Source organism: Haliaeetus leucocephalus, unplaced genomic scaffold, assembly GCF_000737465.1.
Source record: "Haliaeetus leucocephalus isolate CR32 unplaced genomic scaffold, Haliaeetus_leucocephalus-4.0 Scaffold184, whole genome shotgun sequence".
Taxonomy (NCBI): domain Eukaryota; kingdom Metazoa; phylum Chordata; class Aves; order Accipitriformes; family Accipitridae; genus Haliaeetus; species Haliaeetus leucocephalus.
The window spans coordinates 8,328,831-8,345,637 of NW_010972620.1; the positions used below are offsets into that span (position 1 = coordinate 8,328,831).

Consider the following 16,807-nt stretch of genomic DNA (forward strand, 5'->3'; position numbering starts at 1 on the left):
TTTGGTTTAACCTTTTAAAATAAAAATCTCAGGTATTCTATATAAAAAAATCCTTTAAACAATTCATTAAAAATTAGGAAGATGGGGGGGTATTTGGTTGGTTGGTTGTAATGTGGTTTTTTTAATTCAGAATGAGAGTCTATGCTTGGTTTGAGTCAGAATCTGGGGAGAACTGTCAGGGTGGAGATGGAGGTTAGGGATTAAGCCCAAATTATTTCCCTTCTGTCAACCACTGCACACACACTTGAAAACACCAAGCTGAGTAGCAAGTTATTTGCAGAGCTCTATGTACTACGTATGCTTGATTCCAGCTAGATGCTAGATATGTCAGATACAATTCAATGACAGATACAGCTGTGCTACTGAGCAATGTCAGATATGTGACATTGGGAATAGATGGACTTTTGGTCTCATCCAGAACATCTGATCTTATGTTGCTGGGCACATGTCCAAAACCTATTAAACTCAATAGAAATGCAAAGAATTTGCTGGCTTTGAGTCAAATCTTGTATGACAACAGACAGGAACAGCTAGAGATATTTAATCTGTCAAAGAGAAGAGTTAATGGGAACTTGGTCTAATAAATATACCACCTTTACTGCACTATTTGTGCTTTAAGTCATTCAGCCTCAAGACCTAAGGAGTCTTAACTCCTGATCAAAGCCCAGATGATTTCTCTAGGCTTTCACCAAGACCCTATAAAGCACTGGCTGCACTCCTCAGATGAGCCAGCAGGACTTGAGCTAGTGGCGAATGTAAACCCAGGACCAGTGAAGTACCAGCACAGCACAGCTAGAGATGGTCACTGCCACCTTGGGAACTTGGAAAAGTGATTCAGAGCTCAGGCAATGAGCAAAGCAGTAAAAGAACATGCCACACCACAAGCCAGGATGGTCTCCACGAAGGCAGTAAAGAAGCTTCATTTTTGTTTGACATGCTGTTTGGACACTGCTTGGTGGAACTTTGCAGTTGAAGCCCTCATCATCATTAAAAACTAATTCTAAAGGACTGTATTGCTGGATTGCTCAACCCCTTCAAGAGACAACCCTCTGCTTCACCACACAGCTCAACAGCTTGTGACACTTGGTAATTTATCATAGCATTCATGCTTTTCTGGTTGCTGTCAGTTATGAAACACAGGTTGAAGCACAGCCATGCAGATGGAAGAGGCTTTCAAATTCCATCCTGTCCAAACCTGCCAGCAGCCAGAGAAGGGGAAGGCACGTGGGTCTAATTCTCATCTTACTGACACTCCATCAGTGAGTGTATCACCACCGACTTTGAAGGTATTATTGTTGCCCTACTCCAGCACCAGGAAGATGAAAAATAAGCCCTTGAAATAAAACATGCTGCTCTGACAGAAGCCATTGCTTCATCAAGCTAGGGTCCTCATCAAGGCAAGGTTGTTTTTTTTTACAATACCAAGGATTTAAACCAAGCACAGCAGTTTCATTAAAGAGAGAGCAAAAGAGAGACCAAAGGGTTCCAGTGACAAGTTACTCCAAGCAGAAGTGTGAGGATCCAGAACAGCATTTCCATTCTGGCAAAGTGATCCCTCACAGCACTTGGGCTGTCTGGCCAAGTCTGTGTACTATTTATCTACCCAGCCAAACAACAACAACAAAAAATTTCCTCAGCAGCTGTTTCTCCAGCAAGCACAGAAGAGTCTGCAATCCCAGCTCAAGGCTACAGCATAGCACAATTTTTAAAAGTCTGTTTTGCTAGTTTATTACAAACTGTTCCTTCCCTCCAACTTCCATTCATGAAGGTGGTTGCAACCTCTCAAAACAACAGCCCCTCATAAGCAGTGAAGATATTTAGCAAAGCAGTGAACTGAGAGCATGCGGTTGCCTGAAAGACTTTGGGAGATACCATGTGCACTAGGAATGGACACCTGTCTTTTCCCAGAACCAGCACACTAGCATTTATTATATATTTTCACACTGAGGTTTTCATTAGAAATATTCCAAAAGAACAGAAACTTGGCAAGTCCAGCTCAGCAGCTCTCATCCTAAAGTGTCCGAATCACTGGTAACCAATGAACATCAACGTTTGCATTGATAATGCTGGCAACACAGGCACATGCTAGTGCACTCCAGTAAATTTGCACTTGAACATCCAAGTTTCCCACCAATTCAAGACAGGGAGAGAGATACTTGCCCACACTGTGGCAGTACCTCAAATCTTCCTTCCTCAAGTTGCAGTCTTAGTCATGTTCCCCACAATCAGGCAACTCATTTCCACTGTCCCAAGCTCAGGATGACGGAAAAGAAAACCCAGGAAGAATGAAAAAAAATAAAAAAATAAAAAAATCAAGAGCAGAAAGCCAAGGAGATACATAAAGACCGACACTGGCAAAACTAAGGCTGCACACAGAAATATTCACATTAGGGTCCTATTCAGACTAGTATAAACCAAGATCTATTGGAGAAACACCAGCATAAAATCACCATAAACCAGAGTGGATTTTGGACCATGAACATCAGCTGAACAGTATCCCTTGAAAGGGCAATATGTATTTACTGGCATCCTTCCTCTCCCTTCAGTTAATGGCAGGACAGACCATTTAATCAGTGGTCTAAAGCCTTAGCTCGCATGACAGCAATCTATGCACCCTGGCAGGTGAGAATGACCCATTCAACTCTATCAACCTAAATAAGTAGGAGAAAAGCCTCCTGACAGCATTTCTCTGCCCAGTTCATGTCTGAGACAACTCCAAATATCATTCAGCCATGGCACATCTAACCTGAATTGACCATGTCCCAGACACTTGCACACTGATTCCAAATAATCACTTTCCTCCTTTCTCTCCCAGTGGGGGCTAGACTTAGCCACAAAGCAGCATAGCATCAAAATACTGCTTAAGTTCCCAGTAGTTGTGTGTGTCTTGCTCAGGGGACTTCTTTTTTTTTTCTTCTGGTGCTCATTCCTTCCATTAGGTTCATTCTCTGTCCCTGCCCTGGGCAGGAGCTGCCATAGCAGAAGGATGCACAAGGAAAATGCATCAGTACAAGTCAAGCACAAGCCTGCCTCTGGAGGGAGAGCATTTAAATAAAGAATGAACCTGAAATAGCTACCAGCATTCCTGTAGCCAGCACTGTCTGTCAGCACAAATTCACCACAGGGGACTATCATGCAGGAGCAAAACAGCTTTTGGCCTCACATTCAGGAAGGAAAAAGTGAGAAAAAACTGACCAGCATGTCATCCCACAGGCTAGCACAGGCCGGTGTCAAAAAGACAAAAACAACAGAAAAGGCCACATCTTCCCCATCACAACTGATCATCTGTGGTCTGCAGGAACAGGCTGGTAGGGAATGCGCACACTGCCTCCTCTTCAAGGAGTTCAAATTCCGTATATGCCAGCAAAAACAAATAGCAAGGTTATTCCATCTGTATTATGTACAGCATACTTTAAAGACACAAGATTTGTGCAAGGTGCTATACATACACCGGGGGGGCAGTGACAGGGAGTGGGAAGCAGCCTTTCTTTTTCCCAAATGTTTACCATTAAGCACAGCTTTCTACTTATCTCTCCAAACCCTACAACTCCACAGGCATTTTCTGAAAAAATGCTTTTAGCTCAGGACAGAAAAGGTTGCAAGGACAGACCCCAACTAATTGCCAGCTCTTTTCCACCTTGCTACCATTCCCTCCCATCTCCTGATCAGTTAGAGCTGCAGATGAGAGCAGAGCAGAACTGAAAGCACATGAACAGCCACATTCAACCTAAGGAACTTGGTGCATAACAGGGCTGCCAAGATCCAGCCATGCCAGGCACAGAAAAAACCTTCACTCCTGACTCATACCATGAGTCACTGCCACTGTCCAAAGGCCATAGCAAAGGAAGAAGAAAGGGACCTGCAATCCCATATAAAGGGATCAGAGCACATGAGCTATAGCAGGAGAGAAGGAACAGAGGAAAAGCAGGCAGAATCAGACTATGGCCCCAAATCATCTCTGGTTACACGGACCTACATTTTATCTAGTTAAATAGTTATATACCTAGTTCTATGGTTATCAGGTCACATACCCTTACACACATGTAAACGTAGGCATACTATCTTCTACATTTCTAAAACACATTTTTTATAAGCACACAGTGATTGAAATGGGATTTTAAAAGATGTAAAAAGCCCAGGAAGCTCCACTCTGTCCCTTCCCATCCTCCTCTCAGGTGCCCACATGCAGCTCATTTTGATAAACACAGGTACAGCAAGTTTTGTACTGATAAACCTGTTAGCTACCAGGGGCAATAAATGTTACAAACAACTCTCATAGGTAAGAGTGCACAGTGTTAGACAAAGTGTTTCCCCATGAACTGTGAAACAGAAACAACAGCACTACATGCTTTTACATACATATCAAATCACTCCTGTGTCCTCACACTTCCCATGGATGAGCTCTTGCCTCTCAGCTTTGTCTCCACTAGGATGAGCACATGAAGAAATCTCTGCAGCTCATTCAGGCCCCAGTCTGAGAACAGCCTTCACTAGTCAATGACTTTCATGACTATTAACCTTTGTCTTTGGGGAAGAAGATGAGAATCTCCCATTTTACAGAAGACATAGCATTTTCAAATGATCTAATATTTTATTTTGCCATCTAACATCTGATCTCATTCCTCAGTGCTGGAGTTAGACCTGCCTCTTTCCCCTTTCTGTGAGTTTACACTAAGACACCTTCTCCCCAATCCAGTTTATTGCCCATTTCCAGTAGTACTACAGGAAAAAAAAAAAAAAAAAAAAAAAAAAAATCAAAAAAAACCCACCACACGAACCAGAAAAAAAAAAGCACACAGAAAGCTAAGAGCCACCAGAACAAAACCTCAGCGCAACTCAGAAAGGCAGGCTTTGTTACCTGTAGCATATGAGGTTGGAACAAGTAATGAAGATAATCTTTAATTAATTAAAAGCAAGAGAGGGTAGAATTGAGCCTGCAACAAAGAGATGCGGTACAAGCAAACTGAGAATGCTACACTGCCAGCGATGTTGCCTTTTGATTAAAGGAACAGAGTTCCCAGGCAGGCTGGCAAAAAACAATGGTGAACAATATTATTTAAGTTAATTAAGACCTCCTCAGTGCTGATGCAGTAGCTGTTTTAGGTTGCCTTCAAAAAGAAACAAAGTTTCAGCTTTGGACACAACAGACCATGCTGTCTTGTGAGTTAGCATGGGAGGGGTAACTTTCGAATCTGTTGACCAATTTGAACTTAATTCAACAGGGGAGAAAAAGGTCGCAGAGATAGAGAGTTCCTCTAAGTTCAGCTGAGTGAAGAAGCAGGTTCCAAAATAATACCTGGCCTGAACCATTCGTCACCCAGTGTCCATTCTCATAGATGGCAGGGCTCTGGCCCTCCAGCACACCTGTAATGCTCAGCCAAGTACACCATGTGCCACTATTTACTCCTCCAAATGGGCAGGAGAATGAGGGATCACAACAGAGATGAAAGAAAACACTGAGAGAGAGCAGAGTCCTGGAAGGGCAAGCAGTTAAGTGATAAGTGATGACTAACTCCTGTTGCTTAACAAAATGACCAGGCATTTTACTCATTTTCTGATCCTTCAGAGAGCGGACAGTTCTCACAGGCCAGATAATTAAGTGTTCAGTGCAGCTACTGGGGTAGAGCCTCAGAAATATTCAGCAGATATCATAATCCAGTGGGGTGTCCTGGCCAAATCTTTTTCTGCCATATTCCATATCCCACGCTTTTCTGAAAGCTCTTCTGTTTAACGTTGAGCTACCCAGAAAAGTCTGGCCAACGACTGTTGAACCACCTCTATTATATCTCCATAACACCCGATATGGACACTGTGACTGCATGGGGCTTTCTCCTGGTGTTGCTCCAATAGTTGCCAAAGTACACAAAGGATAAATATTCTCCCTCTTCTAAAATAACTGTTCTCTTAAGTAGCATGGCTATCATATTGGTTTGCAATCTCACCACCTCATAGGCAAGCCTTTTTTCAGGCCAGATTGCAAATGTGGTTTTCAGAGACCTGCCCAATACGCAGGTCTGCCTGTCTGCTTGTCCCACCACACACTGTGAGCAAGGTCACCATGCTCCTTTACATGCAGGCTTACCAGTCCTGTGTCTTGCACCAGGCTTTTAATACCCAAACAGAAGCAAAACCCTGTCCCACTGCAAACACAAGAGTTCATGCCATTTCAGATAGTAGGTCTGTCCAGGAGTGCAGGGCCCCAGCCCGAGATACCCTTCTGCACCCCCCATCCACACTCCCACCATAGCGTCAAGTGCTACCAACATTTTGCTGATTGGCAACAAAGGTAGAAAGACACTGCAGGTGGCAGAACAAGGACACTACCCTTCACATACTGCTCCAGCCCTCCACCTTGCAGAAGACCAACATGGGGGTACCCAGCCCAAACCCCATCCAAGAGGGCAGGAGCAAGATTTATTGCCCTGGCTCACTCAGGAGTCCTTCACCTGCACCTGGTGTGGGGCAGAGACTTTTCCCCTTGGGTTGTGAAGTGTAATACAAAGGGAGAGAAAGCCACCTTAATGATTCCAAAAGGTAACAAGACCCTTGAACTTTGCACCCTACGACATTACCCCATGACAAGATTGCACAAACAGGCACACAGACCTACATGTGCCCTGCTATGACTATCATCCTAAATTATTCCAACCCATTACAAATAAGCCACATAATTCAGAGTCAGTTCCCAACCCCCTCATCAGACAGATGAGATCCCTCTCCTATGTCTATTTCCAATGGAAGCCCAAATTCATGGCTCCCACAGTCTTGCTACGTCAATTCTCGTCTAGCTCCAAAGGAGCTATGGAGTAACTCAACCTGTGAAGCCATGTTGGTAAAGGGATTAGAACAGCAGACAAAGATGCTCTTAAATCACTTTCAGCCAGAACTTTGCAGTGCTTTGACTTGATCAATCTGTTAATGATTTTAGCTGAGCACATGCCACTTCTCTATTATTGAGAGTCCTGTTCTTCCCCCTCTTTGCTCCTCTTCTCACCTATTTTTCCTTTCTTTCATCCAATCTCTTCTAAAAAGAAAATACACCCAGCATCTGAGCTGTGGCAGATGAAGTAAAATAAGTCCTTTGTCATTAAGAAGCCATATCAATGAGGGACAGCAGTCAGAAAACTTGCCTTTCAACTTTAGTTCTGATCAGCAGCACAATCCAGAGCAAATCCCTCCTGTCTTATATGCCTCCGTTTCTCAAAAAAAAACACAACAACCCAAACAAACAACAACATCCCACCAAAAAAAACTAAATAAATAAGACTAATGCTACTGACCTTCCTTTTAGTGACCTTTGAAATACACAGCTGAAACAGGCAGCATAAAAGCTTTATAAGTACAGTAATGTCTGTCACCCTGTAAGCACAAAATTGACAGGGCTTGGTGGTGAAGGACAGGAAGCCTAGAACTGAGAAATGCCCACAAATATAGAGTCATCCACCCCCTTAACTTTTGCAGAAAGAATTCCCCCCCCAGTCTTCTGACAGAGGCAAGTAAGGCAACCCTCTTTGCCTGCACTTGATTGTGTTGATCACAGCTGGGGGGGGCATTTCCAATCAGGCACAAGCTGCAGGGAAAGGCTAACAACCAATTAGAGGTCCCGCTCATTCCTCCTTGCACCCATGAGGTCCTAAAGCACTTTTGGCAAGTGCTAAATAATCATGTTTTATTCATTCTCTTCCACCCAACAACTTTTGCAAATATCCATCCATTTTAACCCTCAGCAACAGCCCTGCATGAGTTAACTCTTCCTTGTAGATAGGGAAGCCAAGGCATGGGGCAATGCACACCCCCATTAGGAACAATGGCAAGTCCAAAAATCACGAAAACAACCTGCATGCACAGTCTGCTCTCCTCTGGCACCCCAAGAATGGACATCTGAACTCAACCCATGCCTTTCTCTCTGCCTTGAAAGTCAGCAGGAGCTCTGTGCTCAAGCCTTCCACTCCACTAACCCCTCATGGGAGTCCTCTACCAAATCCCCGCAAGGGGCTCAATGCATTTCCGCAGCGTATCAGCAGCATCACTGTCCACTGAAAATGTACCAGCAGCACCCACATGCTACAGACTGACGTAGTGTCTGAAGCAGTGCCAAAGCAGTTGCTTTTAGGATCACAAGACCTTTAGCCCATCATTGACCTCAGTCATTTGCTGTCGCTCAGTCCTAGTTTTTCCAAGTCCCAAACATCCATTTTAGTCCCAAGGACACCAGTAAGTGCAACCACTTTTCCCAGGAAGAAATGTTATTTTGTCCCACCGTGCAGTGGCTGGGATGAATTCCAGTCCCTTCTGTACCCCCACACTCACAAGAAAGAAAAGGAGAGAGGAACAGAAACGTTAAGACTTGTGCAACATCCTCAAGTTGGTCCAAATATTGTGGAGTCCCAAGAGGCAGGGACCTGTCAGGACGAGGATATCCTCTGCAGATCAGGCACCAGGGAGCCGGGCAATGAAGCAGCACCAGCTGGAACTGGTGTCGGAGAGGGAGAAGATCAGCAGCAAAGTAGGTCTATCAACAGCTATCCTCGGGGGCTAGTCCCGGAGACAAAACGGGGCATGGCAGTTGAGGAGATGGGGAGTACGCACTGCTTCAGTCAGGAACTGCCACCATTCGGATTGCTCCCTCCTGGCACTGTAAGGGTTACCAGCACGCCTTCCCCCGACCCAGCAGCACTGCCAGCAGTTGCTGGGGGGATACTGGTGATTGTACCAGCACAGGACTCAGGCTGGAGGGGACCGGAGCAGATGAGAGACCCCGGCATTGGGACTCCCATCTTCAGGAAAAAGCTTGGCAGCAATTAGAGACGACACAAAAAGGAGATGGTATCAGCTGCAAGGGGCGGGGGGGGGGATGCTTTACCACGGCCGAGTGCATGCTAAGACTATTTTCCTCTCACGCAGAGGGAACCCCAGACAGCAGGAGTTTCACAGAGTCGATGACTCCGAGCGGGTTTTCATATCAATATTTCAGCAGCGTCTGTCCTCCCAGCGCGCAGTTCCCGGCCCCAGCTCCCCCCCCGGTCCGTCGCAGGATTTTCCTTCCTTTAGCAAATGCCCACGCTCCCTCTAGCGCCCAGCTCTGCTTTTCACGCACCAGCAACCCGGCACCCTTTCCTACAGCCTGCACCCCAGGGTGTCCAAATGACGCTGGAGCTAATTAAAAGTGATGCTATTTTGGGCTCAGAGGCCCTGTAGCGCTCTGCAGATCTGCCTGGCTAGCGTTTGTGTCACATATCGGAATACGATGGGGAGAAAACATCGTGACAGCCTCAGTGTCAGGGACCCTCCTTGAACAAGAGGGCTTCGCCACTCATTTCAGTGGGAGAGCAATCAGGTCTCCTTCAGGACTGAGAGGGAGGAAAAAAAAGTGAGGTTTAATTATTCAGCATCAATCTTCTCTGATTTTTATTGTATGCTGGGACTCTGCTGGCCACGATGGCTGGGAATTGACCCTAAAATTTCCATAGCAGATTATTTATCAAATATGTTTAACACCCGCACAGCCACGTTCTTCAAACATGCAGCAAACTTTATTCAGTTCCCTCAGTCTCACAATGCTCCACAGAGGCAGGAAAAGAAATACTGCCATGCTCTTCTTTTGGCATGGAGGAAATGTTAACAGCAATGCTGCAGTTTTCACTGGACATTAAGGGGAAGTTAGAATTTGGGAATCTGTTTGCCTTGGATTCCTGCAGGGTGTTTAAGCAAACCAAGAATCTTGCATGCAAAGGTGTGGCTTCAGCAAAGCAGTATTTTCCAACTAAGGGTTATTTCAGCTTAAAATCCCACTTGGGCTCTGCCAAGTACATCACCAGATCAGGCTCCAGCACGGCTTACGGTGTGGGTCAAACCTTCACCTCCCAGAGCCAAGCAAGAGAGAGGGAAGGGTTGTGCACAAGAGAGAAAGAAGCTCATACACCCACAGCCCTGTGGCTGTAATTCAGAGAATGTAAAGGGCCCACAGGTCTCCCTGCTGTACTGCCCCATGTTTCCTCGCCTCTGTACTCATTTTTCGTTCTTACCTCGCACTTTTCACTGCTGTAGGATACTGCAGGTGGAATTCTCAACTACAGTAAACTGGCCTAGATCAATCCTACATCAATTTACACTAGGATCCAACCAAATACTTTGCTGCTTTGGGGACTTTCTGCATTTACAGCTTTCAATGCTTTGCAAGGAACATGCCATTTAATTTACTGTCCTGATTAGAGGCAGGTTGGACTCCGCACCTTCAAACAGATTCTCACTGGAAGATAAACTTGACCAGATCCCAGCCAAATGCAAGCCTTAACTCCATAACTGACAGGTTCCTTGCAATTGTCCTGCAGCTGATCCCAACCATGAGCTCTGGCTTGGCCTTCAATCCTGAAATGAATCTGGATTTGTAAGAGAGTACTGACTCAGGTAAGCATGTACTGCTCTCTTCCATTCTATCTACAGACATCCAGGGAGCTTAAGAAGCATGACACTATGGTATGACTTAAGTAAATTCTTGACTGTTTGCAAGACTGGCTTCTAGTATCCTTTAGTACAACCAACTTTAAAGACCTTTGCTCCTTAACCTGTGCTTTGCCCATTAGATGACACTGCTTTCGTATTCTTTCTAAAATCTCTACTATGAATCCAGCTATAAATTTGGAAACTCTCAGAAAGTTTCATCTTCCCACAGCCTTGCATTTAAAAAAATATTTGTCTCATCTCACCTCCGTTTTGGGAAAAATTTCTCCTGCCTAACATCAATCATCTGCTCAAACCCGTTTTCAAAATACTTTGTCACCTAATTGGATTAATGATTTCCATAAAAAAATTAATGAAAGAATCACATAGCTGTTTCTGTTTGCATTTAAATCACTGTGACAGCTTAGCCACAAATCCTAGGCCTCATCCCTGAGCATGAAAAAGTCTGAGTGCTGAGGCCTGAAGGGAAACTGCTGACAGGCACCTAGAACAGGAGCAGTTCTGTTACTGAGCTCTGAGCTACAAGAACGTTGACATCTTGCTGTGTTAGGCAAGGTAATGGCCCAGGGAATCTGCCAGCTTCACAGGGTCCACAAGCAACATCAAGGCTCATCCACTGGACATCAACCTGACTTTGCAATGAAACCAGTCTGGAGAGAAATAACCCAAAAAATATTTTCCAGACACCTTCTTCCTGCTCTACTGACTCAACACAACCATAAAAGCAATTGTCATGCAAGACTTTAATTTTTATTTCCCCATCTTCTATTTGAATATTAATTAACAATGGATTGGCAAAGTCCTGGAGAAGGACTTCAGTGACAAACTTCATTACTAAAGGTAGTGGAGAAGTGGTAATGCGTCAAGACATCGTGACACAGCTGCCCCACCTTCAATGGCAACGAGACCACAACCTAGCCAAAAGCCATTTGAGAAAGAAACAGTCTAGAATAGCAATTAAAATATCTACCAAATGCAGCACAATGAATATGATTGCTCTGTCACCATCTTGCACTCTAGGAGTAAACATTTTAGACTGAAATCCAACTGGACTGTTGGAGCAGTCACCCATGGCTGACAACTAAATGCAGCATTGCCTGTGTAAAGATTCATTTTCTCCCCTTCCACCCTTCCAAGCATAGCAGTCTCTTTGGAATTGCAAATATTGCCCATCTCGTTCTGCCCATCACACACTGCATTGCTAGGCATCTTAATGAAAAACTACCTGGCACACAGCAAGCCCATCAGCCTCCCCAGTTTGCAATTCGCCATGGGAGTGAGTAATGTCTCAGCATCAAACCACCAGTACATTAGCAGATCACACCAGAACACTGCCAACAGCATTCAGAAGAATCATTCCCGGAAGAGACAGGCTTCACTGCGAGAACTTGTACAACCTGCTTTTCACTGCCAGCCCTCAGAACTTGCACAGGGTAAAGGAAGAGGATCAGTGGTAGCAGAGGGAAAAGAATCGCACAAGCCCATTCAGAGCAGGGTTGTTACCATCAGATCATGTCTATGTGAGTCTTGAAAATCTCCAAAGACAGAGGTTCCCAAAACTTTCTGGTGCCTTGCTGCACTGCTTTCTTTGAGAAGAAACTCCTCCTAATGTCCAATTTGACGTATGTTGTGGCTGTTGCCACATGTTAATTCCTCTTCAACCAATAAGATAAGCCTCATCTTCTTTCTAACTCTACTTCAGGTGGCAGTAGGCTACTGTAGTACTATTAGCCTCCTCTTTACCAGAGTCTTGTCCCAAAGGCATCTCATATTCCCAGACCTGGAGTGAATCTCACAACCACGTTAATTCTAGATATGACAGCCACAGGCTGACTGGACCTCTGGACAAAACAGTGTAGCATGGCTGACAAGTCAAAACAAGGCCCCAGCCCAGTCTTTCACCAGCTCTGATCCTGCCTTCCCCAACTTTCAGAGCCTAGATCATACTCTAAGCATCAATGCAGTTGTGTGGTCTGCGCAAGTAGCAGCTATACCGCTTGGGCACACTATACCGCTCCAGGTTTATCTTCTGCACTGCTGCACTGCACTGAGATAAAAATATGCACTGCTGACATTTTTCCCATAGTATGAAAAATCCAAACCCTAGGATCATACAGGAACTTGGCCTGGCTGAAGCAACCTGCAATATTGCACATGCCTTAGACAAATGCCCTCTCCTGCTTTTACTGTGGCATTATAGCACATTTCTTCACCTTTATGTCTGAAGTTTGCCTCTGGTTACTAGAAAGGCCTGTAGAGATGTGATAGCTAAAGCACACTCTGATCATAAGCTGAGGCCTCTCCATAGAAAATGAATTGAAAATGTCTTCTAGAGGTTAAAAGAAAGCTAAAAGTGTGCATATTTGCTCTTTATATTGAAAAAAAACCACCCACAACACCACGGAATTTGTAGTACTTCCATCATGGAAAAAGCAGGGGCAGAATTAAGTACTTCCTATAAACAGCTACATTCATCAGAGTGACAACTCTGAAACCTAATGACAACAGTCACTGTTTACCGTTCCACTGGTGATCATATCAGGAGAGCAATCTGAGTAAGTGTGTTTTATCCACTGTAGCTTGTTGAAATCTCTTGAAAAAACTATTGTCAAGAAACAAGATAGCAAGATTTAAAGCTGTAACAGCATTAAAGGTGCTGCTACTTATTTCTGGAGGTCCTTATCCTAGAAATCAGGAAAAGAAAGGAAGGAAGAAAGATAATCTGACGAATCAGATCGTCTTCACAGGAAGGTTGGAGAGAGCATCTGGTGAGTAGAACGAGGACAAATTTCATGCAATAACATAACCACTAGAGAGACGGAAAACAAGTATAGAGGATACAACTGCTCACGGAATGGCACATCTGCACACAGTGTGTGTTCAGAGAGGAATGGCTTTGAAAAAAGAATGATCTTCTGGGAATAATAGTAGTTTTCACTAAAAATTCTTCTTCCTTCAGAAAAGCCTTAGCCAGAAAACATTTTATCTGATCTCTACCAGGTCCCTGAAGAGCTTCAATGACCTCAATAAATGCTTCTATTAGGGCAGACTGATACTTGAAGCCCAAGTCTCCTTTTTCTAGTATCAGACACACTGAATTAAGCCAAGTCCCCTTCGCAATAACACGGAGAACACAAACCTCATTTCTACACAGAATAGTATTTTTGCATTTTCCTAACAATTTCCACTTGAAGATCTTCAGGTATTGTACAAAGCAGAAATGAATTCTGCTCCACACCACCACTTTGTGGTAGCTAAGTAGTAGTATCCTCATTTAACATGGAAGAGGAGATCCAGAGAGGTTAATTGTCTTTCCTAAGGTCACAGAAAACGCTTCTGGGCAGGACAAATCAGAGAACCCAAATTCCCCGATCTCACCAGCCTTTTGCCTCTATCCTAATCCTGACCTCACTATCTGCAAATGGAGAAAACAAAAGTTTGTTGCCTGGAAGGGATTATTTTTTAATAAGTTAAATTGAGATTTGAGGGACATGGGAGAAAAGGGGGATAGGAGGCAGAGGGGAAGTTGCTCTTAAAATAATTTAAAAAAACCACAGGAGGTTTTTAACATTCTAGGTAACAGGACATGCAGCAGCTGCAAAGATCTCCCTTTTGTGGAGTGTCTGTAGATCTGTATGTCCCAGTAAAAACCTGATTTTTTTATTACCATGCTTTCCTCTTCTTTGCAAATCCATCCAGTTGTTAGGAAACCCCCACCACTAACGTCTGATTTGAAACACACTGCTCCATTGCATGAAATTTGATTGATTGTGGGTTTAATACAAAAAAAATGCCGAAGCTACTGCTTTGATAGACTGAAAACAATAGCATACAGACACGTCCTACCTGCTCTCCTAGGTCATCTGGCATAATCATGACACATGAGTTAATATCTTTTGTCCATTTTCAATACACTTCCCTGCTGCTTTACGTCTACTGTGACCTAAGAAAATATATGCTTTGATGCGAGAGAGTGGGAACCAATGTGGCTGACAAAAGAAGCCACACTGTTTCCCTGAGTGACCTTGGGCAATTTGCTTGATGTTCCTGTGCCACAGCCACCCCAACAGTAGAATTAGGTAAAAATGAACCGCAGCAGAAAAACAGGCATTGGATTCAGCCTTCTCTGCTAACAAATGAAAGGAGCGAGGTTCAAGCATTTAACTTTCCCTCTACACTGTTTAAAAAAAGCCAACAATTAATCACTGAATGCAGTGTGTTTTCTCCAAGAGACAGGAAAGAAAAAGTCTCCAGATGCTAAACCTCATATTAGAAAAATCACTCAAAGATAAAGCTAGTATTTATTAACATGCTTGCTTTTCCTTCCTACAAACGCTGTACTGGCAATAAACACCAGTCTTTTGCTTTTGCTTGTGCTTTTGAGTTTGAAGCTTTCAAAGCATGGTATCTTGAGGTGCAAAATCTTAATGAAAAGTTGCGAACAATCGAGATGTTTCCCTTTATTACCCTTCTCGGTCACCTGGAGTTAAAGAATAAAGGAAACTAGTTATTTAATGGCATATTTCTGTAAAAGAAACAAAGGAAGGAGGGGGAATTTTATGGAAATCACTTTCTGACCTGCACTTTAGAAAAAAACACCCTTTCTTTCCCCTGCAAATGCCTACAGAATCAGTTTTCTCTGCTACTTTAACCAGAAATACTCAAAACTATTGGAAATCTATGCTGGGAAGGGATGGGGGGGGAGTGTCTTAGCTTCTTTTACTCAACACCCCTTGATTTAGGACCGAAATGAAACAAAAGAGAGGGCATATAGGTTGTTTTCTTCATGACATGCCATGTTATATTAAAAATAAATAATCCTAGAGACAAGCATAGTGCTGAAATATACCATGCAGCTGTTTTCTCTTGAATGTTTGCTTTCATCTTTAATGAGAGTGGAATTCATGTTTGGCAAACACAACTGCCTTTAAAAAATTGGTTAAATCAAAGTAACATCCACATTGCTGTCAGAATTATTGCCTAAGTAATAACAAATAGAGAGAAAAACTTCCAGTCAAAAAAAATAAAGAGGTGGTTGAATTGCACATTATGAAGCTATAGTTGATGCATAGGTAGATAGATAGACAATTTGCTTTTTAATGACTAGTAACTTTCATGAAGAATGTATCCGAAAATCCAGCCAATCTGTTTCATGCTGTTAATTGCTTTATGCCCATTTCCAGTAGTGGCAAAACAATAAAAGAGGCATTTCCAAGGCAGTGACAAGCTATAATAATCAGAATAATGGGAATATTGTCACCAGACATAAAGGTTTCCTGGAGTCCTTTAAATTACACCTGTTCTCAGACTTTACATCAGAGTGGAAATAGTATTTCTGATACCAAGTTAAAAGAAAATTGAAGTTCTGTTCACAGCCATCTGCTGGGCATTGCAAAGCAGAGTGTGAGGGAGGGCCCTGCACTATCACGGCACGACGGCATGTGGGCTTTTGGGACACCCCCCCACATGCACACACAGTCCCACAGACTTCCAGGGACACCCCGGTGACCCGTTATTATTGACTTCGGGGAGAAGGCACGCGATGCCATCGATTTTTTATAAACTTTTCACTGCCCTTGTGCTACCTGCCTCCTTTCAGAGCCCCTTAACGTGCTGTGGGGCTTTCCACCCCTTAACGAGTCGGTGGGCTCTCTCTCGTCGCCAGCATGGCAGAGCGGGGAACAGGAGGGCTTTTCCACCGCCCCTGTACATCGTTCATGCCCTGGCACAGAGGCAGCGAAGCGTGCCGAGCTGTATATTACAAATGAAGAGGCAGAGAGCAAGGGAACCCGGCCGTGCGGGCACATGGGACGGACCGGAGCGGGGAGCCGGGGGTCTTCCCTGCGCAAGGGAGAAGGCTCCGGCCAGCCCGGCCCCTTTGGCGGCGCTCCGACCGCGCTGCCCCGGAGACCACAGCTCTGCCTTCGGGGGCGGAGGGGGGGGAGAAAAGCGTTCCCATTCTCCTTCACCTCTCCCCAGGAAAACTTTTCTCTTTTTCGGCGGCCATCGCTTCGCGTGTCCCCCCTCCCCCCGGCCGTAAGAGCGAGGTGCCCGCCAAGCGCCCCTCTCCTCCCCGCACCCCCGGCCGCAGCGCCAGGCGCGGCTCCGTCCCGCCCGGCGGCCGGGCGGGCGGCTCCCCCCCCCCCCAAACCCAGCCGGGTCGGGTCGGGGCGATACTCACGCTGCTGTTGTGGCCGGACCAGTGCACCATGGCTTGGTTGTGCGCCGCATCCCCGGTGAGCGCGAAGGTGGTGCTGCCCAGCCGCGGCTCCTCTGCCCCTCGCAGCCGCGCCGCTCTCCCCTCCTCCGGCGGCCCGCGGGGCTGAGCCCGGCCGCCGCGCTGCCC

At 44.9% G+C, this 16,807-nt stretch overlaps 1 protein-coding gene across 1 annotated transcript in view; it reads right to left on the reverse strand.

Moving 5' to 3' along the window:
- Window positions 1-16,807, reverse strand: part of SORCS3 (sortilin-related VPS10 domain containing receptor 3) — a 311,734-nt gene that overhangs the window by 294,488 nt on the left and 439 nt on the right. Inside the window, exon 2 of the mRNA XM_010564990.1 lies at window positions 16,643-16,801. Within this exon, the coding sequence (XP_010563292.1) occupies window positions 16,643-16,801 (159 nt within the window). The remainder of the gene's footprint in view (window positions 1-16,642; window positions 16,802-16,807) is intronic.